Genomic DNA, 27,677 nt, shown 5'->3' on the forward strand with positions numbered 1-27,677 from the left:
TAAAGCAGATATGGAAAAGAATCAGCTTCTAAGTAATATTTAGTTGGTGATTAGTTTTCTCAGTGAAAGTAGTATCTATTTAAAAGAAGTTTACAAATTCATCATTTATATATAAAGCTGTCTTTTTTTGGTTAAGTCCACAGGCATTTATTTATTGGGATTACTGAGTACTAGGCACTGTGCTAAGCATTGGGGATACCAAATACAAGAAAAAAAAGACAGTTCCTGCCTGTCTTCAAGGATCATCTTACATTCTGATGGGGAAAGACACAACATAAAAGGGAATTGTAAAGTTGGGGGTAGGGAACAAAGAGATAAAGATACCCAGTACAGAGGCATTATAGAGAAAGTCTGGAAGAGTCAGGAGTATAGCCTGGAGAAGAATGAAGACATGGCTGGCCCAGGCATCCTTCTTAAAATGGAAGTTCTGAAAGAAATCAGCCAATCAGAGGGAATGGCTACAGGGTCCTTCCAGTGTGTGAAGTCCAGGGACAGAGTGAGCTGTCCATGGTGAAGAAGTTTCTATAACGTGGTAGAGGAAGACCAGAAGAGCCCAGAGTGCAGCGTAGAAAGCAAGGAAAACTTTTTTCAGACAAAAACTCCAGAGTGTTTATCTGTAAAGAGAGTGTCTTTGGGTCATTTTCATTAAGTCAGATCAGACAGCCAAAAAATGTATAATATTATACATTTCATCGTGTTTTATATCACTGTAAAATAATAATAGATGGTATTTGTTTCATTCTTCAAAATTTGCAAAGTGCTTCAAACACATGATTTCATCTGATGCTCACGACAACTATTCTCTTTCCTATTAATAGTGTTAGAAATTGGAATGAAAACTACAAGTCACATTCTGCCTTAGACTGATTGAGTTTGCACTCCTTTCGGGGATAATGCATCCCTGTATTCCAGGAGTTCTTAAGTTTATGAATGAACTCCTCAGAATGATGTTTTTAAATGCATAAAATATATAAGATTATAAAGAAAACCAGTTATAGTAGAATACAGTTATCAAAATATTTAATTTTAAAAAGTTCATAAACTGTAGGTTAAGAACTCTTGATCTCTCCTGTTCATCTACTAAATTGGGATTCCTTTGAGGTTGTAGCCTCTTCTAGAATTTAGTTCCACAGATCTAAGTGAAGATGGACCCTGAAATAGGAGAAGTTTAATTTTATTAAATGGAATTCTTTCTGCAGAGTTGGAGAGGAAATGAACAAGAAGAGTGGATCCCTCGGACCTATCAGGATTTAGAAGGTCTACCTTGTATTGTAATATTAACTGGAAAAGACCCTCTTGGAGAATCTTTTCCCAGGTACTATTTAAACAATCACTTCTCACCCTCCCCCAGTCTTTGTTTAGAGTGAAAGATTAAGACCAAGAAGGGTGCATAACCATAGTTATGGCTGCTGTTTCATTCTATGTGAGTACTTAGAGCACAGTTCTGTAGGGGTGTAAGAAACACTGTCTGCTTTTCTGTCATCTGGCTGGTCCAGAGAGTACTACCTTGAAAAAAGAAGATACCCTACTTTTAGAGAAATCCACAGGGTTCAAAGAGGCAACCAGATGGGGAGGGCAACTGCCACAAGCGGGTGCTGCCTATTATTGGTGAAAAAGTACCCCTTTCTATGAGCGGCTGAAATAATGTATCCTGTTGACCTGTTAGTTCTATTTCTGTTGATCCAAATATGTAACACAAAATATTTTGCTTTGGAAACATCCGTTCTTGGATAAAGATCTTGTTACTTTTGTGAGCAAAGCCTTACAGTGAGAGGATTATAGAAGGTGTTTAGAAAATTAGTCAACTAGCCATTCGTGGATTATTTGGTAAAATGTTTAAATATCATAGAGAGAGAGAACCTCCCCACCACATGCCCCACTCACTCATCAGCTTCAGGGGAAGGAGCCTCTTAGCAAAGACAGCAGAAGAAGGGTCCCTGCCTCCCTGGGTAAGAACAGATCCTAGAAAACCATACTGCTGGGGCAGTAACCACATGCACCTCCAGTAGTTTCCATAAGCAGCCCTGTTCTCCATACACTATTTTGTGAAGGTGGGAAGTGTCATCATTGGTGATAAAGACGGGATGGAGGCAGAAATAATGCATGCCCCTCACCAGAGCCAATGGACATTAGGAATACCTCTTGCATACAAACAAATGTGCACACACAGCAGTTGCCATTCAAAATGCAAAGTTCAGAAGAGAAGCACAAATCTTTTTGTTGTTTTTTTTTTTTTTACAGGTCCTTGAAGTACTGTGACCTCCGGTTAATTGACTCAAGCTATTTAACTCGAACTGCTTTAGAGCAGGAGGTGGGCCTGGCATGTTGCTATGTTTCCAAGGAAGTCATCCGAGGGCCCATCGTTGCCCTGGATCTTAGTGAGAAGGAGCACGAGAGAACCAGCATCAGCGAAAACGACTCCGATGAGCTGTTGATTGACCTGGAGAGACCCCAGAGCAATAGCAGTGCAGTCACTGGAACTTCAGGTCAGTGGTCTGGTTCATCTTTTTGGCTCTTTCCTTAGGAGGGATTCTCCAGGAAGAGAGGCATAAGGAGGGCTATTTATTTAACTGGGACTGCAGAGCAGGTAGGGATAGATCTTGCTTTTACAGTAGCCTTCAGTGACGTCTGTCACAGGGTTACTGGAAAAGGATAGTTAGTAAAATGACAAAAAGCATTTCATGAAAAAGCTGTCAGCCGGCCAAAGGAATTCTTATCCATTTTCACAATTTCCCCTAATCCTTAAGAGTATCAAGAAATATTGAAAAAATTATGTTGGATGTTATGGTAGGGTACAGTGTCATTGGCCCTTAGCTAAATTCCTTCCCGTCCCAGAGGCTTTGAGCCTGTGCTCACTTGGTTAGCTACTCCAGTAACAAATATTAACCCACCTGTGGTGTTAATATTATTTTTTCCTTCCTTCACCCAATATTCTACCAAAATGGTGATTCTAAGTAGGCCAGCTTGGCATGGGTTATTTGAATGGATAGCCTTTTGCTTGGCTCTCTTAATCCTTGCCCTAATTCTGTTCTCTAGTGAGGGTGATGTGGCTGCTAATGGATTTCCCTCTCCTAACTGCCCCCTCAGACCTCTCTGCACAAGGACTGGCTGACCAAATGTTTTGGGGAGAGCAACTGAGTCCCAGGATTCTTTTTGAGGTAGTGAAGCCCATTACTGGTCGTTTGCAAGGATCCCCCAGGTGATCTGCAGGCTGGTCTCTAGTACAGCTGTTTGTACTTAATGTTAACAGAATCTGATCCAGATTAATGGTCTACTTACAGTTACATTCCTCATCAAAAACATCTTTTATAGCAGTTGGTGTTTTTTTGTATTATCTGTTGGAAATTAGTAAATTAATGATCTCTGAGGTCTTCTGCTCCTCCTTGGGGACTCAGAAAGTTTGGAAACCACTACTCTGTTTGGTTGTAGTAGCACATTGTTCACCCTCATCCAGGAATTGAAAAGCCAATAGTATTCTTTACCAGTCTTCCTTTGCCAGAAAAATCCTCTAGCTTGATGGTATTACACATGCAGGCTCCGTGTAGGCCATCATAGACACAGGGATTTTGAAGATGGACTTGAAACAGAATCCTTCTCACTGGCATAGCTGTCAGCTGACATTGACTTCTGGGGTGTGGTCTTCCCCACGCTGTACAACGTTGGGCATCCCTCCTTTACTGAGTATCCTTGGTGGGTGGGTATTGGGTGATTTCTATTCTCCTCTTTTAGGTTCCATAGCAGAGAATGGAGTGAGCTCCTCTTGTGCAGCCCAGAAGCAAAGCTTCCAAAATGCAGCCAACAACTCAAGGCTTGATGAAGGGGTTTCTCCAGAACCCCCTTCGGGGGAACCCTTGAAGCAAGAGTGTGATTCCCTGGGCCATCAGATGGCAAGCAGCACCACCTCCAAGCCTTCATCTTCCTCCTCCACGTCCCAAACTTTCCAGTGGCCAGGGCAACCCGCCAAAGGCTGCAGGGGTTTGCATGTGTCCCTTCCACGCATTGTGATACTGTCCAAAGCCGCCTACTGCCTCCTGGGCTCTCAGAAGAGTGGGCAGTTGCCTTCCTCTTCTTCCCTCCTTCCCCATGCGGACGTGTCATGGGTGAGCTCTTTGAGGCCCTTTCTGCACAAGGATATGACCAGTGAGGAGCAGTCCCTCTACTACCGCCAGTGGACAGCTGCCCGGCAGCATCATGCTGACTACAGCAACCAGGGGGATGCCACTGGTTCCCGGAGCTTCCATCCCCGCAGGTTGCTGCTCACAGGGCCCCCGCAGGTAAGCGCCCTCTATCCAGAGCCTACCGTATAGATCCTAGCTGAAGTGAGCTGGGAGAAGGGGGCACAGATTCCTCAGAGCTGGGAATTGTAGGACAGGAACATCTAAGAGTTACATAAGGGACAACCTAAAGAATAAGGGTCACCCAGTAATTCTAGGGTTGGAAATAAGCCAAGAGCATTATAAAAGAAACCAAACAGAACCATCTGTTCAAAGATTTTTATAGCAGTGTTATTTCTTATTGCAAACCCTGCCCCCAAGCTATGTATGCCCGATAGGGAGTTTCCAATAGGGAAAGTAAATAAATTGTGATACATTAATATTATCGAAAATTATAATTCAATTAAAATTGACCAATATGAGGAATGTTAAAATGTAAATATATGGGTGCATATATATACATGTAATGTAAAAAAGGAGCCTATAAGTGAAGACAGCAGCAGGAAGGTTTCCTGCCTCCCTGGGTAAGAACAGGTCCTAGAAAACAATACTGCTGGGGCAGTAACCACATGCACCTCCAGTAGTCTCCATACGCAGCCCTGCTCCCCACGCACTATTTTGTGGAGGTGGGAAGTGTCATTGTTGGTGATAAAGAGGGGATGGAGGCAGAAATAGTGCATGCCCTGCACCAGAGCCAATGCACATTAGGAATAACTTCTTGCAAACAAACAAATGTGCACACGGCAGTTCCTAGTCAAAGAGGAGCACAAGAAATAATCCAGAGCACCAGAAGAACAGAACACCTATGTTAAAATAGCTAATGATAAGCGTTTTAATGTTTGCAAAGCCCTTTACATATGTTACCTCATTTTATTCTCACATCAAGGATAAAATGAGAGGTAGGTGCTATTACCATCCTCATTTCACAGATGAGGAAACTGAGGCAAACAGGTTAAGTGACTTGCTCAGGGTCACACAACTAGTGAGTGTCTGAGGCTAGATTTGATCTTGGGTATTCCTGACTCCAGGCCCAGTGCTCTATCCACAGAGCTACCTTGTGCCTCTTTAAACAATGAATACAGCAAATAAAAAACAAAAGAGAAAAAATGAATGAGAATAGACCAAGAATCTTGATGGAGACATAGAGAGAATAATTGCAAAGTTATAATGTATTATGCACAGAAATCATTTATATAAATAATTATTTATATAAACTTTATTTGTATAAATTTACAACTATTGTTGTAAAGCAACTCCAATTGGATGTATTTATGTTTAATATAAAACTGAGAATAAGTCATTAATTTTTTTAAAAGGAAGTAGGGACAAAACTTGTTCTTCCAGGCCCTTGCGGGTAAAAGTTATGTGGAGGCAGATTTCAGCTCAGTGAAGGGATAGACTTCCTGATACTTAGACATGGTCATAGAAAGAACAGCCTACTTTGGTAGGTAAGGAATTCCTTGTCTCTCTAGGTATTTAAGAAGAAGCTTAAAAACCTGTCGTTGGGGATACTATAAAAACAATTCATGTTTCCGCTTATTATTGTTAATAGCGGTAATGTCAATAATAGCTGGCATTTATAGAGAACTTTAAGGTTTACACGGTGCTTTATGAATATCATTTCGTTTTATCCTCATAATGACACGGGGAGTAGATGATGCTGTTATCATCATCTGTAAAATGAAAAAATTGAGACAAATAGAGGTTAAGTGACTCACCTAGCATCACATGACACAGCTATTAATATATTGTTGAGGCCAGATTTGAACTCAGATCTTCCGCAAAACCACCTCACTACTTAATATAGTAGATGATCTCCGATGTGTCTTCCAACTCTAAATTTTATAATTCTAATATACAATCAACTTTACCAATAGGAAATGATAAAAATGATTATCAAAATATTTTTACTGAATTTTGTATTTCTTTTTATATGATTTTATTCTTTTTAATAAAGGTAGGTTTTTTATGTGTTTAGAAAACACTACTGTACCCCTTTCTGAGTTAGAAGTAACTGATGGATTTTTTACTAATGTAATGTTTGTTTATTATTAATGAAATGTTTAATTTTTTTTGCTCTTCCCATTCTGTTTTCCTTTTCTTGCCTCAAAATGTTTCCATCAGGTGGGAAAGACTGGCTCCTATCTGCAGTTCCTCAGAATTCTCTTCCGCATGCTCATCAGGTTACTGGAGGTTGATGTGTATGATGAGGAGGAGATTAATATCAGTAAGTGTGGTATGAGAATTCTCAAAGGCCTTTTTGGGAGGTAAAATGTAGGAGGGAGTACTACTTCTAGGGCTGTATCCCAAAGAGATCACACAAGTGGGAAAGGGACCTGTATGTGCAAAACTATTTATAGCGGCTCTTTTTGTAATAGCAAAGAATTGGAAATCAAGGGGATGCCCATCAATTGGGGAATGGCTGAACAAGTTGTGGTATATGAATGTAATGGAATACTACCATGCTATAAGAAATGGGGAAGATATGATTTCATAATAACCTGGAAAGACCTACATGATATAATGCTGAGTGAGCGGAGCAGAACTAGAACATTATACACAACCACAGATATATTGATTCTGTGATGACTAACCTTGATAGACTTCGCTCTTCTCAGCAATACAAGGTCCAAAGACCACTCCAAAGGATTCATGATAGGAAGAGCTATCTACATCCAGAGAAACAACTATGGAGTCTGAATGTAGATTGAAGCAAACTGTTTGCTCTCCTTTTTTTTTCTTTCGTTTTTTTTTTGTTTTGTTTCTTCTTTCTTATGATTCATTCCATTGGTTATAATTCTTCTTTACAACCTTACTATTGTGTAAATAAGTTAATGCGAAGTTATATGTAGAAGGTGTATCAGATTCCATGCCGTCTTGGGGAGAGGGGGAGCAGGGAAGAAAATCTGGAACTCAAAATCATGCAGAACTGAATGTTGTAAACTAAAAGGAAAAAATCTTAATTTAAAAAAAAATATAGGAGGGAAAGGTGAAGGGAGGGTATGGATTACAAAGAAAATTAAATTGTCCCATGTTTCTGACATCTTCTGGAATTTCATTTGTAAAAGCCTTTTGAAGGCTTCTTTTGTATCTCCAAAAGGCATCATGCTGAGCGAATGAATAGGAGCCTAGTAACTATTTGTTGAGTGAAGGAAGGAAAAGCATTGGTTCAGCACTCAGCTGTGTGCCAGGTACTGTGCTAAGCACCAAAGATAGAGAGAAAAGTGAGCTGGGCCCTGCTTCTGAAAGAAGTTCATATTCTAAATGTGGGGGAGATGACCCACATAGAAGGGTCTGCCTGCAGGGAAGATGGAAAGGGCCTTTAGGCTATATCATCCAGGTGGTAGAATCGAGGCTGGGGGATATCGGTCGCCATGTTCTCATACTGTGTTGCCCAGGTAGATGTAGTCTTCTCTTCAGTCAGCCCCTGTCTCTGGTGGGCTTTCTCCCTATTTCCATTAAAAAGACAATTACATGACTGTGGAAATTGGAATTTAAAATCATTTCCTTATTTCCAGTAAGATATAGGAAACAGTGCTCAGTGAGGGCAGTAATCACGCAGAGGAGTATCATTATCAGTAACAGTGGTAACTCTAGTTTACATCGAGCTTTAAGGTTTATAGAGTGCTTTGCTTTCAGCCCTATAAAGTAGGTAAGCCGAGGCTTCCTCCTTTGGGTGAGAAGGAAAAAGAAGTTCCATGACTAGGACTTGAACTCTCCATATGTCATTTCCAGTTTTGTTTCTCTCTTTTCACTCTCCAAAGTTTAAACATCTTTCTCACCTAGTCCCAAGTCTAACAATGAGATGGGTGCCAGGGAGAAATGATATCTTGACCTCCCTACACCCAGAAACAGATCAGATGCTTCTAGCCAGGGGCATGCTGGAGGCAACTCATATGGGCTTAGGAGAGCTGATTGTTAAAAATTTTCCCTGTGAGCATTTGTGCCTCGGAAATTGGCAAATGCTTCAATTGGGGTTTGATTTATTGTCTAGACTTAGGAAAGTGATGGAAAAATTTTTGATAATACAGATTAAACTTTAAAGTGTTATGCACACTTTTTAAAAAAAATTTTAATGTTACAGAAAGTCATTTGTCAAACATTTACCAGCACCCCACTGAATCCAGCCCTAGTGGGATACAGCTACAACAGGGAAGATCTGTGAATTCTGCTCCAATATAGTTCAAGTTTTACAGAATAAATCCTTTTATTAAGGGGATTTGTTTTGTCAAGTTTGGATTTAGTCAGAGGGCCATACTTGAGGACCCAGAAGGCTACATGTGGCCTCAAGGCCACAGGTCACCCACCCCTCATAGATCTTTAAGGTCTAAGCTGACTTTTTAAAATTAATCTAGAGTGTTCACTACAAAGCAGGACTGAATTAGCTACCCTATATTAGGTAGGTTACTTCTTGATTGTTCTGTGACATTAATGAAACATTACCTTTGCAGTATTTTTCTTTTTCTCATATGTGTAAAAGATAATATACCCTCAAGAAATGTTTTTTTTTTCTTATTTTTCATTGTTGGGGCAAAGAAGGGAGAGGAGGCTGAAGAAAAAAGACACATATACATTCACAAGCAGTATATTTTCCCCCTCCCCAATTTACATTCGTGCTTACACACACACACACACACACACACACACACACACACACACACACACACACACACACACCCACCACCCGCTCCCCTCAGTTCCAAGATGAGACAGATGCCCAGGTATCCCATAAAGTGGGCTGAAACCTCTGGATTACTCTACAAACTATGTGAGATCCCTGGCATGCTCCTAAATGGGGCTGGACCAGACCTCTAAGGACTACTCCAGACACAGGCTAATACTCCAAGCCTCTTCCCTGGGTTTAAACTAGAATTAAATTTATTTCCAGAGTAAAGGACCAAGATGCTTTTAATCCCAATCATCTCATTACTTATAAAACATCCCCAGTGCCCTTGAAGAAACTTTAGCCATCATATTTCCTTATTTCAGAAGATTCCGTGCCATTCTATTCAACATTTATTAAACACCTACTGTGAACAAGGCACTGTGGAATCCATGATTTTGCCACTGAGTATTCCCTCTACTTGTGTAGATCACAAAGGCAGCTAGGTGGATAGAGAGTGCACTGGGTCAGAAAGACCTGAGTTTGAATCCAGCCTCAGACATGTATTAGCTGTGTGACCCTGAGCAAGTCACTTAACCGCTGCCTGCCTCAGTTTCTTCAGCTGTAAAATGGAGATAAGAACAGTACCTCCCAAGGTGCTTGTGAGGATCACTTGAGATATGTTTGTAAAGCATTTAGTGTAATGACTGGTTCATAGTAAATACTATATTAAAAATGCATAGTTCCTTTCTCCTTCACTCTGTATTCTTGTTTGTGGATTTTGAGTTGCTGTAGCAAAAAAAAAAAAATTCATGACCTCATGGACAGCCTTCCAATGATTAGCCTCTTTGTGCTCAGCTAGTGTGTTTTGTGTGTGTGTGTTTAATCGTTTTTCAGTCGTCTTTTACTCTTCATGACTCCTTTTGGGGTTTTCTTGTCAAAGATACTGGAGTGGTTTGCCGTTTCCTTCTCCAGCTCATTTTACAGATGAGGAAATTGAGGCAAACAAGGTTAAGTGACTTTCCCAGACTCACACAGCTAGTAAGTGTCTGAGGCCAGATTTGAACTCATGGAGATGAGTCTTTCTGACTCCAGGCCCAGCACTCTGTCCTCTGCACCACCTAGCTAGGCTAGTACTTAAACAAATCATACACCCCACTACTGGCCTATATCATTTGATGGCTGGACCTGGCTAAACTTTTGTCCCCCAGAAATAACCTTTGAGAATCCAAGACCACCTCCTTAGCACAGTGTGACACCAGACTAAATAGGATATTAGTGATGATTTCTGTATCATGTCATAACCATTTGGGACTTTAATCTACAATAATGACTTTAATAAAATTGAACTATGAACCAAGCCAAATGAGAGAAATTTAGATCTTTTTAGTCAATGGTTCTGTTTGGCCAGTTCACTTTATTACTTCCCCCCCGGATTAGGATAGACGTGATTGACTTTTGAAAAGACACGCTGAAATATTCCTGCAGCAGTGTTCACAGATGAATACACAATGTTACAATATGGGATAAAAGGGTAATTCCTGTAATTACGCTTTTTCAGAAAATTTTTGCTCTTTTCCTTTGTCATTGAAAGTCAATATAAGTTACTTTTCCATGCCTGCAAATTTTATTTGACTATAGCATTCCATTCTGAACTGAAGAAAATGTTTTGGGAACTAGCACATATGCATTTGAGGACCCACATGAATTTTAAAATTGAAAAGACACTAAATTTGAAAAATTCTACACATGTGCAGTTCTAATCCGGTTAAACTGAAGGCTCAGAATGTCTCAGTGGTGAGATACTGTTTGGTGTTAGAAGGCTGGGGTATTGGGAAAGTTGAGGCAGTCCTGCACAGTTAGAAGCTGACTGCCAAGCAGTGTTATGCCTACAGCAACTGTATGCTGATTGGTCTGGGCAATTCTAGGCTGAGGAATTGGTTCCATAGATTTCTGGGTTTCTAAATCAGGGGAGTGAATAGCAAAAGCCCAGAAGCTGCATAATGGGGCTGCATTTTCCAGTGTACAGATCTGACACCCTTACTCTGATTTCTCCCACCCTGTGACAGAAGATCCTGCATTTTTCTGAAATGTCTCTCTCTGACCTCTTCAATCTTTGTTTTTTATGATTTTCCTTCCTTCCTGGCTTGCACAAAGTCTGACACCTCTGTCTGATCTCTGCTTTAGGTCACAGTGAGGACAGTGAGATCACTCTGTCGGAGAGGGATCCCTGGCCCGACGTTGAGAACTTTGGCAAAATGCCTTTTGATGTCAGTGTGCATGATCCCAAGTACAATCTGATGAGTCCAGTGTTCACCGAAAAGTTGACTGGAATCAAGCAAGGTTAGTGCAAATTGAGTCGTACTTTCCAGTGCTAAATGTCAGGGTTCCAGAGAGTCTGGGGAGTTAATGTCCTGGAACAGGCTGATCCCTAAGAGCAGCCTCTGGGACTGTGTATGTGTGTGTGTGTGGGGGTGTGTGTGTGTGTGTGTGTGTGTGTGTGTGTGTGTGTGTGTGTGCACTCTATTACATTAGCTCTTACTCCTTTTATTAGCTCATTTTCCTTCCTTCCTCCCTCCTTTCTTTCCTTCTTTCCTTTCTTCTTTCCTCCCTTCCTTCTTTCCTTGCTTCCTTCCTTCCTCTCTCCCTTCCTACCTTCCTTCTTTTCTTTATTCCTTCCTTCCTTTATTCCATCCTTCCTCTCTCCCTTCTTTCCTCCCTCCCTTCCTCCCTCCCTCCCTTCCTTCCTTCCTTCCTTCCTTCCTTCCTTACTTCTTTCTTTCCTTCCTCCTTCCCTTCCTACCTTCCTTCCTTCCTTCTTTCTTTCCTTCCTCCCTCCCTTCCTTCCTTCCTTCCTCCCTCCCTTCCTTCCTTCCTTACTTCTTTCTTTCCTTCCTCCTTCCCTTCCTACCTTCCTTCCTTCCTTCTTTCTTTCCTTCCTCCCTCCCTCCCTTCCTTCCTTCCTTCCTTCCTTCCTTCTTTCCTTCCTTGCTCCCTTCCTCCCTTCCTTCCTTATCTCTTTTTCACTCATGCATAAATCATAAGCTTTGATTTTCAGAACTATAGCTCAAGTGCCTAATTGTGGGAGAGAACCCTTTCTCAGCTAGTTAGGACTCGGGAGTGAGTTTTTCTCCCTGCGTGTATTCAGGCCTTGTGAATGAATTGTAGGGTGGGTTTTTCCCCCTCCTTTGTGCACAGAAGCCAAAAAGGATGCCAAATGTGAGGAGTCTAGGAAACGAGAAACTGTCTCCATGATGCTGACCAAGTATGCCGCTTACAACACCTTCCATCACTGTGAACAGTGCCACCAGTACATGGACATCAGCCCTGCGTCCCAGGTGAGGCTTACCCATCCCTGCACTACCTAAAGACACTGGTGTGTAAGCTGGGCTGGGAGAGGGATTCTCAAGGAGGATGTAAATTGAGGAATGAAGAGATGGAAAGTGTGTTCCTGTTTATGGCAGAGACTTTCCGCAAGGTTTTTCCAGCATACTCTTAGTGGAGACTTAGGCCTGATAATCTAAAAGACCTGTTGACTGGTGGCCCAAATGTGTGATGCAACAATTTGGAAAAGTTGGGGTTTGGTTGTTTTTTATTAGTCAGGGGCAGAGAAGAGAACAGAATATTAGTTCTACATTCTATCTAGAAGTGCTAAAAGCACTTCATATGTGACACACCTTGACTTTAGACTAGAAAGACTACCCTTAGATAATTGGGTTGTAGGAGTATAGATAACTAGGAAAGTTGCATTTGTTTTAAACTTTATCCTTCGTTGACCAAAATAATGTCGCTGGCTTCAAGTTCTGTTTTCTGTTTGGCTGCTGAGTTGCCCTGAGCCAGCAATGTTCTTACCCCCGTGTGGAATGCAGTTGATGACGGAGCTTGGAAAATAGAATTGCTGCTGTATGCAGCCAGAATCAAATAGACAGGGAGTCATGAGCTCACTTACCTTCATAGCACCTACCTTCTCATGGCATATTTGAGCAGCAAAGATGAAGATAGGGGAAGCTGCCCACATCTTGGGGAGTAAAGCGCTTCTCTCCCCACTGTACCTGGGGAAAAACTACTCTGCTGTTAATGGGTCAAAAGAACTTTCCTCCCTTAAAGATCTCTTGCTATGAAGACTAGGTCTACCACCCCAAGAAGAAAATAAACAGAAGGTGGATAACCTGGTTCAGGTTAACCATTGCTTCCCCACAGTCCTTCATTCAGTCTTAGCTAAAACTGTAAATCTATTGGTAGTAAAGCTATAAATGCATTGGTAGAATTTTTGTTTTCATTTTACTTGGCATTAATAATAATAGCTGGCATGTGTGTGTGTGTGTGTGTGTGTGTCTGTGTGTATCACTTTAAGATCTACAAAAGACTTTGTATATGTTAACTTGTTTACTCCTCACAACCACTCTGGGAGGTAGGTGCTATTATCATCATCCCCATTTTATAGATGGGGAAACTGAGGCAGATGGAAATTAAGTGACTTGCCCAGGGTCACATGGCTAGTAAGCATCCACACAGTGATTCAAACTCACCGCTTCCTGACTTCAAGTCTAACACTCTATACAACTGTGACTCCTAGCTGTATTATGTGGCTAAAAGACTTGACCTGCACACGGAATGTCCATTTGTATTAAAATGTGCTTTTAAAAAAAAGAAGAAAAAAGCTGAAAATTTTGACATTTTTTCTGTGTGATATGGGTCATAGTTGAATTGTCACACATATAGTATTTAGACAGTTATACTTGTGATTCTTTTCTGGAATATAATAGTTATTCCTAAATAAATAAAACCACCTCCTAGAATCTTACAGATAAAACTGACAAATTATCCTTGAATGGAGTCAAATCTTGGCAGCTTCATTGGGATTTTGTAAGGCATGTGAAGACATCAGCTACAGTCAGTCACTGGACTCAGTTATTGAAAGAACGTGGAATATACCCTTCTCTAGAAAATCTTTAAAAGTTACCAGACTTCTATTTGTCTTGGGATGTGTCATTTGTTCCTGACTGAATCCACAGCTTTTTGTTGTTCAGTCACATCCAATTTTACATTTGAGGTTTTCTTGGCAAAGATACTGGAGTGGTTTGCCATTTCCTTCTCCGGGTCATTTTACAGATGAGGAAACTGAGGCAAACCAGGTTAAGTGACTTGCCTAGGGTCACACAGCTAGTATCTGAGGCCAAATTTGAACTCAGATCTTCCTGATTCCAGCTCTCTATCCACCGCACTGTCTAGCTGTCTTCCTGGGCAGTATAGTTTGGTGGAAAAAGAAGAGTCCTAAGCCCCTGGTTCAAATACCAACAGCTGTTACTTCTGTTACGCCAGGCACGCACCAACCTCTCCGCATCTCAGTTTCTACATTTTTCACGTCAGTGGTTGGACTAAATGATCTCTAAGGCCCCTTTCGACTCTATAATGTTATGACCCATAGAAAACAAAAGCATTTTCCTCCCTGCAGCTTGTTGACCATTTAGAATAGAACAAGATACTTCACAGGTGATTTTATATTTTGCATCAAAGTAGTTATGGTTCAAAGGAAATGGATACAAAATTCATGTTAAGCAGCCACTGTTCTGTTAATGCTGTGGAGGAGATGCGTCAGAAATGAACAACAGCTCCCAAGAAAGGAAACACTTGTACATTGGTGGTTCTTTGTGTTGAGCTTTGGGCTTTGGAGGATTTCAAATTCTTAGTCCTGACCCTGTTACTTTATTAGAAAACAAAGAGAGGGAAGTGACCAACCTTTCCGCAAACCATAGCTTTATTTTTCTTTTCCCCTTGCCTTGCCAATGCAGATGTCCGACTCCACCCTTCACGCATTCACGTTCTCTTCCTCCATGTTGGGAGAAGAGGTTCAGCTCCACTTCATCATCCCCAAATCCAAAGAAAGCCATTTTGTCTTCAGCAAGCAAGGCAAACACCTGGAGAGCATGCGTCTGCCTCTGGTGTCTGACAAGGTGGGTGAACATCATGTCCAGCTGCACGAAGTGGGGGGTGGGGGTAGGCTTCTAGAACTGCTTAAGCCTAGTCTGTTTTTTTTCTCTCCACAGAATTTGAATGTAGTCAAGAGCCCAATCTTCACTCCTTCCAGTGGACGACATGAACAAGGCCTGCTAAACCTTTACCATGCAATGGAAGGCATCAGCCACCTTCACCTCCTAGTGATCAAAGAGTATGAGATGCCTCTGTATCGCAAATACTGGCCCAACCACATCATGCTGGTGCTTCCCGGTACATTCAACAATGCTGGTGTTGGTAAGCAGTTATGCATCTTGTGGAACCCTAAGTGAGAAATCCAGCTCCTTTGATTCATCCTCATGGCCTGAAACCCAAGAACTAGCAGCTGTTTAGGACTAAGGAGTACTGGGTTCCTCCAAAGAAAAAGTTTCACTGGTCTTTGTCACATCTTTGCTGTTAGTAGGAAATGGGGGAATGTTTTAGTTTAACTTTTTCCCTGACCCTCTCTATTTAGTACCATATTCCCTTAAAATGTTTTTAGTTCCAAGGACCAGTCTTCTTCTGAGGAAGAAATCATCACTATATATACAAAAACCAGACTGAAAAGTATTTTAGGATATTCCCTTATATGCACTTAGGAAATGTCGTGGAATGATCTCATAGTACAGTAGTTTAGCAGTTAGATGAACCTTCCCTTCCCCTCTCACCTCCCTCTCCCCTCCCCCCCCCCACATATTCCAGGGATCACTCCTATTGCGTTTTAGGCCCTGAGGGTACAAGTTTCGAGCTAGGAAACATCCATGGAGCCCATTACTATCTAAAGAGGTTCCAGGAAGCCCAGTCTTGCCTGCATCACCTATAGTTTTATGGACACCAGAGTAGGACCAACTTCAGAATGCACAATATCACTGATGCTGATAACATCCATCTGATTGACCAATAAAAGTGTTTGGAACAATCTTTAATCCTCCTCCCAAGTAAATTAGGAACAAAGGACCGACTTCCTACTGAAGACAGTTTGGGCAGTAAAGCCCAAAGAGGGAATAGTGGTGATGTCTGGAAACCTCTAACTGAATCTGCCATCCGGAGCAGCTGTTGCCCTGGTCACTGCACCATAGCTTTCCAGTTCAGAATGAAGCTTTCCAGGGTTTAAAGATAACCTGCTCAGTAGTGATTAATCAGCACATTGACCTTTCAAGGGGAAGTGATGACAGCTGGTAATTCACTCGGCTCTTTGCCCAAATGAACCTATCACAAGGCCACCAGAGTAGTTTACCTGAAATATTTCAAAGCACAGCTCTCACCGTCTGCCTATTTCTCTCTATTGCTTTCTATGCTCTGATAATCATTTTTTTTCTTCCCTCCTGTCTAATCTATCCCTTTTTCTTCCCTCTTCTCTCTTCCTTTCTCCTTTCCCCCTTGACCTCCCTTAAACTCACATTTTCAAAGATTAGCCATTTTCTTAAGGAATATTTTATATTCCCTGTTCTTGATTTTAAATTTTATGACTTGAACCTTTTACATTTTTCTCTCTCAGAGAATAATTAGCTCATTATAAAACTAACAAAATTAAATTACTTTTTACTTGCATTTAGCCCTCCTTCAAATTTTTGTCAGTGGTTTGTCTATCCTTCAGCTAGAAATAAATAGCAAATTTTACACACACACGCTGCCTTTTTTTTTTTGTCTTTCTGCTGCTCCTTTGGTGTCTGGTGTATCCTTTAGTGATGGGTTTTTATTTTAAAAGTCTAAACAGTTTCCCTGACCTCTTTGAATTATTTTCTTCCATATTCCTTCCTATTCTCTCTCTTTTTCCCTTTCATTTATTTCTCATGTATTCTGCCTTCTCTCTGAAAATGAGTAGGGTAGCCTAGGGGGACCCTTCTAGCACTAAGTTCTGCTTTTTATTCAAGGCCGTCTCTTTTATGCCATGAGATGCAAATGAAAGAGAATGTGTTACATCCAGTTAGTTAAATGATAGTAAAAAGAAGAATAAACCTGAAAACTCCCAAGGTTAAAAGAAATACAAAATATAATCTAGGGAGGCCCACTTCAAAGGGTGGACTTGACTTCTGGCCTTCAAGTTAAGGGAGAGAGTTCTCTAGAGGAATGCTGACAGCAGCTGGTAATCATGTGGCACTTTAAGGTTTAATAAAGCACATTCATTATCCCATTTAATCCTCCCCAAAACCCACCGAATTAGGTACTACAGGCATTATTATTCCCTGTTTTACAGATGAGGAAACTGAGGTTGAAGGGACTAAGTGAGTTGACCTTGGTCACACAGTTGGTATCTATGGTGGTATTCACACTCAAGTCTCTCTTGACATTACCAGGGTTCCAGTGCCCTGGCCCCTTTTCAGAGAAAACCCCCTTTCCTCAAGTCTTGTTGCACATTGTAGATGCTTAACAGTGTTTGATAAATGAATGAGCATGTGAATGCACGAATGAATGAGTGCATGAATGAATGAAACCTAAGCTGGGGAAGTATTAATGAACGTACTGAATCCAGTCATCTTGTCAACACTTGGAGTTGCTCCTGGGATCATTGAAAGCCTTGTTCACAGCCATCTTGAGTTATTGGCATGGGGTAAAAATAGTCCTACTAGGGATGGCTTCTGTTAAGGGAGAGTCCCCCCAAAAGCCTTGCTTGACTCCTAAGTTTCCAAATCAAAAAGAGTGGGGTAGGTTTGGGCCTTGGGGGTTTTATCCTGTGGTGGGGATTCAGACCAGAACTGCTCAGTGTAAGGGTATTGGTGGTACTTTTCAGGTGCTGCAAGGTTCCTCATTAAAGAGCTCTCCTACCACAACCTTGAACTGGAGAGAAACCGCCTGGAGGAACTGGGAGTCAAACGCCAATGCGTCTGGCCTTTCATAGTGATCATGGATGACTCCTGCGTCCTGTGGAACATTCACGGTGCCCAGGAACAGACCAGGTACGGTACTGGTTACAGGCATGGCGATCTCAGTGAGACAGGAAAATTGAGGAACCAACAAGCATTTATGAAGCTCCTGCTGTGTGCCAGGCATTGGGTTGGGTGCAGAGTGAAATAATCCCTAGAAATACAGAGAATGAGGAGAGAAGGGCATATTCTGAGGGAGAGAAGACCATATGTAATCCTCATCCCAACTTAATACCGATTCCACAGTGAACACATATAGCAAATAGCAAAGAAACTCATTTATCCAAATTCTTACAAAACAGAAATCAGAGAAGGTCTGTATAGGAGAATATATACTAGACAATACAGAATGAAGGAGCTTTCCCTTGGGGAGCGAGATAACTCTGCTCAATCAAAAAAGCATCCTCGATCTCACCCAAGAGGAAAACTGTCCAAAATCTCTAGTGTAGCAAACTGGGAATAGGGACACGTTGGAGACTATCTATTCGTCTCATTTCTTCCCAGAGTCTTTTCCTTCAGCAGCCTGAAGTCGGGTTGGCCTCTTCCATCTTCTCTCTCAAAACTGGGTCGCTTAAAGAAGACTCTCACTTGGAGAGTCCCAAAGGGGGACTCCTACTTGGAGAGTCCCCAAAAGGGGAGTAACTAGAGTTCTCACATCATCCCAATTCCAGTGTACCCCTCATGTAGGGCAGGGCCTTTTTCTCCACCAGTAAGAAGAAAGTCCCATAGCAATGGGCTTTGGGACGGGTTGTATCTGCATGAGTATATATATACAGAATGAATGCATACAAATCAGCTATTAAAGCTTAAAACTGCACTAAGACTTTTGGGGATTGTGCCATGCCACGCTGCCCACATAGGCTCCTCATTAAGGCTAATTGATTCACCTAGCTACTTCTGGAACATAAAGGAAAATAGAACAGGAGCAAAATCTTGACGGTGTTTGTTTTGTATGCTTTTCACAACCTCCATAAATTCAAAATCAAGGTTGTAATAGTTGCCCCCTCAGGTGAGCAGGGCAGGGGAATGTGTCCCATCAATTACCTTCCCCTTTTCCATTTTGTCTTTGGGTGGTTCTTTACTGTAAGTCATGGAATTGGAAGGCACCTTTGAGCTCATCTAGGTTCTGAATCCAGGGTCGATGAACTCATTTGGGCTTTTTAAATATATTAACAGTGGTATGTTAATAAAATTGGTCTCCTTTGTAATCCTATGTATTTTATTTTATGCATTTAAAAACATTATTTTGAGAAGGGATCCATCTATAGGTTTCCCCAGCCTGCAAGAACAGGGGGCCAGGGCAGGGGTGGGGGTGGAGGGGGGGGGTGAGCCATGACAGAAAAAAAGTTTAAGAATCCCTGCTGTATATAGTGCAACCTGTCCATTTTACAGATGAGGAGGCTGTGAAACCCAAGGTGTTTTCCCATTGCCCTGCTCCTCTGAAGGAAAACTCTGTCCCTTTTCCCCTCCTTTCCCCTTCTTTTCACCTGTGAGTTGTCATCTCCAGCTAGATCTTAAATTAGGAAGTTGGAAGGATGGGTGCAGATTGTCAGCACCTCTTGCCATTTCTCCTATGGGCTACCTCTGGGTGTTCTTTGCTTCCTGTTAGCCTTCCCCTGCCTTTTCCTCCCTTCCAGCAGGTTCACTCAGTGCAACTCAAACCAGACCTCTTACAGTGATTTTATCAACTAACCAACAAGAATTTATTAAATGCCTACTAATCTCCTTGTGGGGAGGCACTATTTTTTGCCTCTTTTTTGGTCTCACCAGTGCTTAGCACAATACCTGGCATACAGCAGATGCTTAATAAATGTTTAGTGATTATTGGTTGATTAATGTGCCAAGTACTGTGGTAAGCCTGGGCAATACAAAGAAGTGAAATAGTTTCTGCCCCCAAGAAGCTTACCTTCTGACAAGGCAGCAGGGGGCAGGGGTGGGAGGGGATGTGTGTATATGTACATATATACTTACATATACCAATTGTGCCTGACCTGTAGTAGAGCCTTCTGAGCTTGTCTGATCAGCCACAGTCAGACACACTATACCTTGACTCCAACATAGTGATGTCATTTTGATCCTCTTCAAGAAGGACGACAACCAACCAACCAACATAATACGTGCATATCCATATCTGTAGGTAGATAGACAGAGAGACAGATGGATGGATGGATGGATGGACGGATGGACAGACGGACAGATGGGATAGATAGACACAGATGGATAGATAGAAGGACAGATAGACAGACAGATAGATAGATAGATAGAAATGGGCATGTGGTTTCATTGGTAAAGGGTGAGGAAATTCTACCATACTTGCCTCTCCATTGCAACTTCGAATCTTAGAGAGTTACTCAGGACACTCATTAGAAGGGTACAGGTCCCACAGCCATTATAGGTAGGAGGCAAGGCTTGAACCCAGCTTTTTCTTAACTTAGAGGCCAGCTTTTTCTCCTTGGCATAAATATATTCAGCCTATTTCATTCTGGGCATGCATTTAGAGAGTATAAGTATCTGCAGACTACATACAAAGGGAGTATAAGAGTTTTGGGAAGGAGGGAGGCCACTAGGAGCTGGAGGGGTTGAGGAAGACTACATGCATATAGAAGGTTGAAGGCAACCAGGGATTTCAAAAGGGCCAGATTAGGAAGGAAAGCATCCTAGTTTGAATTTTGACTCTACTTCCTTTAATAATTTTTTGCTGTGTAAATAACAGTTCCCAGAATGTTCTTTTCACCTCAAGTTGTTTTGGGGGAGAAAACCAGTTTACAATGTTGGGCAACATCTGCCTGTACTGCTTCTGGAAGCAATCAGTTTACTCGTTCTTGGATGACCTACCTCATGGGCCACTTCTTACACTTGCCTCATTTTAAATCTAATAGCCAGCCTATGGATTCAGGAATTACCAGTAAGAATGTGTCCTTAAAGACTGTTCTGCAGCATCTTGAAGCCACCCCAAAGATTGTGCATTATGCCATCCTGGGGATACAGAAGTGGAACAGCAAGCTGAGTTCTAGAAACCTCAAGTCTCCCTTCTCTCGGTGCCATGTACATGACTTCGTACTGCTCAATGTAGACTTGACGCAGAATGTGCAATATGATCTCAACAGGTAAGGAGCACCAAGCTGACTCACTTCCTCACCTGGGTCTGTGATATTCACCATATTGTTGACTTGTTAGCCTGTAAGTGTATCTTTGTGGATCACAGATAAAAGACATGATTTAAACTTGTCTACACTGTTGAGTGAATGACACCTCTCTAAACCAGGTTGTTTAGCACCAGTGACACCCAAAGAAGTGTGTTTATTCTTATTTCATGTAAGCCTCGTCTCTCACTCTGGTGTGTGCTCTCTGTCCCTATCTCTGTTTCTGTCTCTCTTCCTCTCTCTCTCTCCCTCTCTCCTCCCTTCTGTTCTCTTTTTCTCATCCTCCCCATCTCTCTCCTTCTCCCCATACAGGGGAATTAGAAGAGCTTATTCAAAGATAAGCTCCAACTAGATATGTGACCTAGACATAAAAGGTTCTGTCATAAAATGAGTTGGGGGGAAGGGGTTGCCAGATTGTGGGTATCCTGATTTATAAAATCAGATATTGGTAGGAATTGGGAGTATAGTAGGGAGAGAAATCAAGAGCTGCCTGATTAGTTTCTATTAGCATGGTGGGTAGGACAGGTAGGTGGCACAATGGATAGCGTGCCAGGTCTATAGTCAGGAAAACTCATCTTCCTAAGTTCAAATCCAGCCTCAGACAATAACTAACTGTGTGACCCTGGGCAAGTCACTTAACCCTGTTTGCCTCAATTTCCTCATCTGTAAAATGAGCTGCAAAAGGAAATGGCAAACCACTCCAGTATCTTTGCCAAGAAAACCCCAAATGGGGTCACAAAGAATCAGACACAATTGAACAACAGCATGCCAGATAGATCTCTTCATTCCACTGACTGCAGAAATTTCTTTAGACCCAGCAGATACCTGGTGCAGTTAGCAATCCATAGATACCATCACAGGTCATGTTTGGATTTATCTGGGTCATAGGGAAGGCATCTCATTCTAGACTGTCCTCTAATACTTTTTGTCCCTTTCTCTTTCTGTAATAATCTTCAATGAGATTATGGAGACAGAATTAAGTTACTAAAGCCCAGATCTATATTGCTATAATTAACTTTTAGGTACTTCTGTGAAGATGTTGACTTTAACTTGAGAACCAACAGCAGTGGCCTGCTTATTTGCCGATTTAACAACTTCAGTCTCATGAAAAAACACATCCAGGTTGGAGGACAAAAGGACTTTAACATCAAACCAAAAATCAGTGTAAGTTTTTCAGGTCGGGAAAAGAGAATTCTTTTCTTGGGAGGAAAGACAGCAGCTTCCCTGTTAATATCTTTTATATCAAATGGTTGTGTTTTCTGACAACTGAAACAACAAAAGAGAAAATCTCACTACTATTATGAAGGAGACATTGAGAGGTATTCCCAGTTTCCAGTACACAGACTAGTATCAGCCTGTGGCAGATTTTTACTGAGATGCAAAATATTTTCTACCAAAAGGTCCTTCCTTCTGACACTTCTTTCTTCTTAGTTCCTAGTCCAGGCCCCTTGAGCTTCAGAAAACTGCCATGATGAAGCTGGACTGACTTTGGTTGAAGATTTAAATGTGGCATTATATGCTTGTCCTTCCTAGATAGGAATATGATAAAATATGAAGGAGAGAGAAGGCAGAGATATCCAACTACCATTTTATTTCTGTGTTCTTTACTGAAAAGGAGAACAGTCTTCAGACAGAGCAAGGTGTAGAGCAAAAATAGTTTTAACAATTGAAAACAAAGGTAAATGCGAAAATGGTCAGGGAGCACTTCTTCTCCATTCAGTAATCTTAAATCACTGGATCTCTATGTACTACGTCCTTGGGTATCAAAAGAATTTGGGGATATGACTGATGACCATTATTGGTAATCTTTAAAAATTCATGGAGAATTGGAGGAAGAGGTACCACATAATGGGATTAGCAACTGTTTTAATTTTCAAAAAAGGTGAATTGTCTGATTTGTGGCAAAATTCTAAAATGAATTATTAAAGGGATGATTTATGAATACTTAAAATGGAAAATGATGACCACTATGAAGCAGTACATGTTCAACAGAAACATGCCAGACTGATTTCATTCATGTCCTTTTGACAAAGAGATGACCCTGATAAATTAAGAGAATTCCACAGACATGGCAGTCTGAATTTCAGCAAGGCTTTTGGCGGTGTCTTATGATATCCTGATGGACAAGATGGAGAGAGGTGGGCTGGAGGATCATAGTATTGTTAGGTGGATTTAGAATTGGTTTGGGGAGCAGTGTGGTAATGAATTAATCAATGACCACTTAGAGAGAAATGTCTGTGGAGGGCTCTCTGACCTTAGTCCCCCTTCTGTTCAACATTTTTATCAGCTGTATAGATGAAGTGTTCATTAGTCATTCAATCAGTAAACATTTATTAAGTGCCTACTATGTGCCAGGCACTGTGCACATTGACTTAGGAGAAATGATAATTGTCTTCAAGTACGTGGAAGACGGATTAGATTTGTCTTGAGTGGCCCCAGAAGCTTGAACTAAAAATGGCGGGTGGAAGTTGTAGAGTCAGATTTAATGTAAGGAAAAACTTCCAGACAGCACTGCTCAGGAGTCAAAAGGTAGTGAGTCCCCCATCTTTGAGGGGTCTTCAAGTTGAAGCTGGAGGGCCATTTGTTGGCTGTGTTATGCAAGGAATTCCTGCTCAAACACAGGCGAGGCTACATGACTTCTGAGGGCCCTATCAGCTCTGAGACCCTCAGTTTGTACTGAAAGCTCGGTTGTGTCTGTCTCACAGTTTGAAAATGTGGGCCATTGGCCACAATTGAGATACAAGGCAGTTTGGGTTAGGCAAAGATTGCTGCTCTTCAAACCAAAAGACCTGGGAGTGAGTCTTTGCTCTTACACTCATGACGTTATGGAGAAATCACCTCTCTGAGCCTTAATCGGCTCACCTGTAAAATGGGAGCGATAATATTTGTACTACCCGTCTCACGGTGCTGTCGGGAGGAGGATAGTTTGTAAACATTGTGGTCCTCTGTCACCATGAGTTACTGCTTTTAGCATGCTGTGGTGGGATCAGACATGAACAGGCACGATAGAAGGGCACACTTCCATCTGCACTTGGTCTCTACCTAATAGACTTTGTTGGATATTCTTGCTTGACACACTCTGTAGATTCCAGCCAAATGCAGTACTTTTGGAAAGAACTGCATTTTCTTCACTTTTCTCCTCTCACTACTCAGCCCGCATTAAGTCCTAGTCCTCCCTAAACCCAAGAACAGATTGGTGCCCTGGACAATAAGACTATGCTACAGTTTGCATTTGGACAGAAGTGTTTTTTCACCTATTTCATCCAGTGCATTGAAGGGACCTCCAGTGTATTGTAAATATTCCTGTTGCATCTGATTACAGCTTTCTGAAAGCATAGCACCCATCTTGCCTCTTCAGTATGTCTGTGCTCCAGACAGTGAACACACTCTCCTAGCAGCTCCAGCCCAGTTTCTCCTCGAGAAGTTCCTTCAGCATGCCACATACAAACTCTTCCCAAAAGCCATCCATAATTACAGGAGCCCCATCTTGGCCATCGATTGCTACCTAAACGTTGGACCAGAGGTAACAAACACTCCCCTCCCTCCCTTCCCTTCCTTCCTTCTTTCCCTCCCTCCCTTCCTTCCTCATGGCTATGAGGTGGCCAAGTCTCCTTCCCCAAAGTTCATATTATTTGGAATGAAGTGGACATAAAGACCACTGGAATCTTAGAATTCTCTAGGATGCCTATTCCTACGCCAAGGGTTCTGGGAGGCTACCAAGATGCACCCGAGACTGCCGTTATGACACTTACCCACCCTCAACACTACTTCCTTTTCTTTTCTCCTGCTTTTCTCCCTCTTCAGTTTTCTTTCTGCCTTCTCTCTTCCTGTGTCCCACACTCCTGCCTCTCTTGGGCCTTCTGGGGGGACCTTCAGGTTTTTGCTTAGTCTCAAGGTATTAAAGAGGTGACTGAGCCTTGTGTGGACACTCCCCATGGCCTTCTTATTCAGCTTTGATACATTTGGTGGTTTTGAGGTTTAGAAACAATCCATGTTATGAGTGTGAATCATAGAATAGTAGAGCTGGATAACTAAGGCTTAGAGAGCATCTGTCTAACCCACACCCTTCATCTTACAGATGTTGTTGAAAAAGTAAAGCCTGTGAGGTTAGACAATTTGGCCAAACTTACACTTCAAGCTAACTGGTGGTAGGACCGGGGCCAGGGCCAGAACCTGGAGCTCTGGATTTCAGTTCATTAAGTATATATTGTTGTTGTTGTGTTTGTTCTTCGTTTTTGAAAGGGACCATGGCATCAGGGAAATGATGGCATGACTTGCAGCTGACTTTGATTTGAGTGAGGGAGGGCTGTGCAAGGTCACCAGCCTAACTTTCTCCTTCAGAGCCATCTGGGTCCAGTGGCCTGATATTCACCAGGATGACTAGAGATGGCCCAGGATGCAATGGAATACCTTGGCCCTTTTAGGCTAAGGCCTTTTCAGGTTATTACTTTGAGTGAGGTAACGCCCATTCAGTCAATAGGCCTCTTTAAGAAGTGAGTCAAGGGATGGCCCCTTTAATTAAAAAAAAAAATCAAACTGGGAGGAAAAGACCCTCAGGGTTGCTGGCCAAAAGAGAAGCTGCTAGAGAGAGGCAGGGCCGTCTGCAAGCTGGGGAAGCATCCACTAGGATCCCTGCACGGTGCCTCACTGTCTTCAGTGCTTCTGCAGAGTTCTTCAGCATTCTCTGAAATGCCTCTTCTAGAGTTTGTAAGAGTCTAGCATTCCCTTCTCATGAGAGCAGAGCAGTCATGACATCTTAGTTCACACTTCTTACTGTCCATATGAAGTGTCCTTCCTTTACTCAAAGCAATGTTTAAATTTGATTTGATAGCTTTCAGATTGTAACAAGGCTTTGCATTTTACAATTTCTCAGAAATTGCTCTTTTGGGGGAGAGGAAGGAAGAAGGAAGTTACAGAGGAAAATGATGTTTTAACCCTTTGCTTATAGTGATTTAGGGATTTTTTTTTCCCTCCTAAGTCCTCTATTTCCCTCATATTGGTTATACAAGTGTCTCAAAAGTCTTAGTGGGGCTTTAATAGCTTAAAATCATACTAGGAATTTGGGTTACCTTGTATTACACGAAGCTGGAAATGTCTTGTGTCCCTTTGAATTCCTCCATTAGAGTCTTTCTTGGAAAGAACCAATCCTGATCTTCTCAACCCTGGAACTTCAGTGCCGGCAATACTGCCCCATGCCATCTGAGCCCAAATGGCATGTATATTCATACAGACTACATACACATATACATCTGTGTGTATGTACATACACACATATACATCTTAGCTATTTTTCAAAAGTAAAATATTCCTCTTTCCATTTGATGTTTCAGGTGGCCATATGCTATGTAAGCTCCAGACCACACTCCATCAATGTCAGCTGTGAAGGGGTATTTTTCAGCGGACTCCTTTTGTACCTCTGTGACTCTTTCGTAGGTGCTGACCTCCTTAAGAAATTTAAGTTCCTCAAAGGTAGGTCTGCTTTAGTGCTTTGAAAATTATTTCTTCCCCTGCCTTCCCCCTCTCTCCCCACAAGGACCAATTAGAAAGACTAATTCCTTCTTTACAGTTTCCAAAGTGTTTTACATTATCTCTTCTGAGCCTCATATCAGCTCTTTGAGTTACCAGCACTTTACAGATGAGATAATTAAGGCTCAGAGAGGCTAAGCAACTTGCCCATGGCCACACAACTAAGACACACCAGCAGCAGGATTAAAATCCAAGTTTCTTCTCACTTGAAGTTCAGCGTTCTTTCCTTTATACTGTATTTTCTCTTAAGGAGAAGGCTTCCTTGTAAGAAATTTTGATCTTGGTCAGTAACATTTTGTCCAAACCCAGGATGTAAATTGTTGTTCAGTCATTTCTCACTTGTGTTAGACTCTCCGTGATCCCATTTGGGGCTTCCTTGGCAAAGATACTGCAGTGGTTTGCCATTTCCTTCTGCAGCTCATTTTATAGAGGAGGAAACTGAGGTAAGCAGAGTGAAGTGATTTGCCCAGGGTCACACAGTCTCAAGCTGGATTTGAACTCATATCTTCCTGACTCCAGGCCCTGCGTTTTATCCACTGTTCTATCCTAGCTACCCCAAGATGTAATTATTAAGGTTTCATTATTGAACTGGAGAAAGGACTATGACAAAAGATAATATAATTTGTTCTCCACTCTATGGCCCCTTCATTATTTTTAGTACTAAAGTAACCTGACTGCTCTGACTTCAGTCCATCCTAGCCTCTCAGATTGATCTTTCTGAAGCCTAGCCATGATCATTACTCTCCATTCAAAAACCTTCCGTGAGTCCTGTTTAAAATGATGGTAGGGGATGCAGGATGACTCCCAGGCGTAACATGACCCACTGAGAGTAGTGCTGGGAGTAATGACGACCAGAATGAGCTTAGACTGATGAGGTGAAGTTAGCTATCATGGGGAAGAGAGGAAGATTAAAGAAGAAAGAGGAAGGCCGCTTCAGTTGGATAGAATTACAGTGGTGGGTGATAGACAATAAAGGCTTAAATCTTTTGTGTGCTTTTTTTCCTCTGCCAAGAAAAATTGTCTTTGGAATTGAACAGATATGATAAGAAGATGACACCCAAAAGAGCAAGGAGATAAACAAGAGAGCATCTAGTAGCCCTGAATGAGTTCTAGTGACTTGAAGCAGATGAACCATAACTTTAAGAACTGGCAGGTGTGACTGAGGAACCACTATATTGACCCTTAAAAGAACATGGAGAAGGAAGGAGTCAAGACTGAAAACAACGACCAAATTAATTTGAAGGTGGCAGGGCAAGATGGTTCAGTGGTGCAATTTAAGATTGAGAGGCACACACCACTTAGTAAACTAATGAAAGCCTATTGTGAACGACAG

The 27,677-nt window shown here is 41.8% G+C and overlaps 1 protein-coding gene across 1 annotated transcript in view; it reads left to right on the plus strand.

Moving 5' to 3' along the window:
- Nucleotides 1-27,677, plus strand: part of GREB1L (GREB1 like retinoic acid receptor coactivator) — a 128,666-nt gene that overhangs the window by 97,969 nt on the left and 3,020 nt on the right. Inside the window, exons 18-30 of the mRNA XM_036764687.1 lie at nucleotides 1,200-1,315; nucleotides 2,242-2,486; nucleotides 3,730-4,274; nucleotides 6,339-6,441; nucleotides 11,005-11,160; nucleotides 12,016-12,155; nucleotides 14,610-14,771; nucleotides 14,865-15,069; nucleotides 17,543-17,708; nucleotides 20,555-20,782; nucleotides 21,841-21,982; nucleotides 24,141-24,341; nucleotides 26,149-26,287. Of these exons, the coding sequence (XP_036620582.1) occupies nucleotides 1,200-1,315; nucleotides 2,242-2,486; nucleotides 3,730-4,274; nucleotides 6,339-6,441; nucleotides 11,005-11,160; nucleotides 12,016-12,155; nucleotides 14,610-14,771; nucleotides 14,865-15,069; nucleotides 17,543-17,708; nucleotides 20,555-20,782; nucleotides 21,841-21,982; nucleotides 24,141-24,341; nucleotides 26,149-26,287 (2,548 nt within the window). The remainder of the gene's footprint in view (nucleotides 1-1,199; nucleotides 1,316-2,241; nucleotides 2,487-3,729; nucleotides 4,275-6,338; nucleotides 6,442-11,004; nucleotides 11,161-12,015; nucleotides 12,156-14,609; nucleotides 14,772-14,864; nucleotides 15,070-17,542; nucleotides 17,709-20,554; nucleotides 20,783-21,840; nucleotides 21,983-24,140; nucleotides 24,342-26,148; nucleotides 26,288-27,677) is intronic.

Source organism: Trichosurus vulpecula, chromosome 1 (genome assembly GCF_011100635.1).
Source record: "Trichosurus vulpecula isolate mTriVul1 chromosome 1, mTriVul1.pri, whole genome shotgun sequence".
In the NCBI taxonomy this organism is placed as follows: Eukaryota; Metazoa; Chordata; class Mammalia; order Diprotodontia; family Phalangeridae; genus Trichosurus; species Trichosurus vulpecula.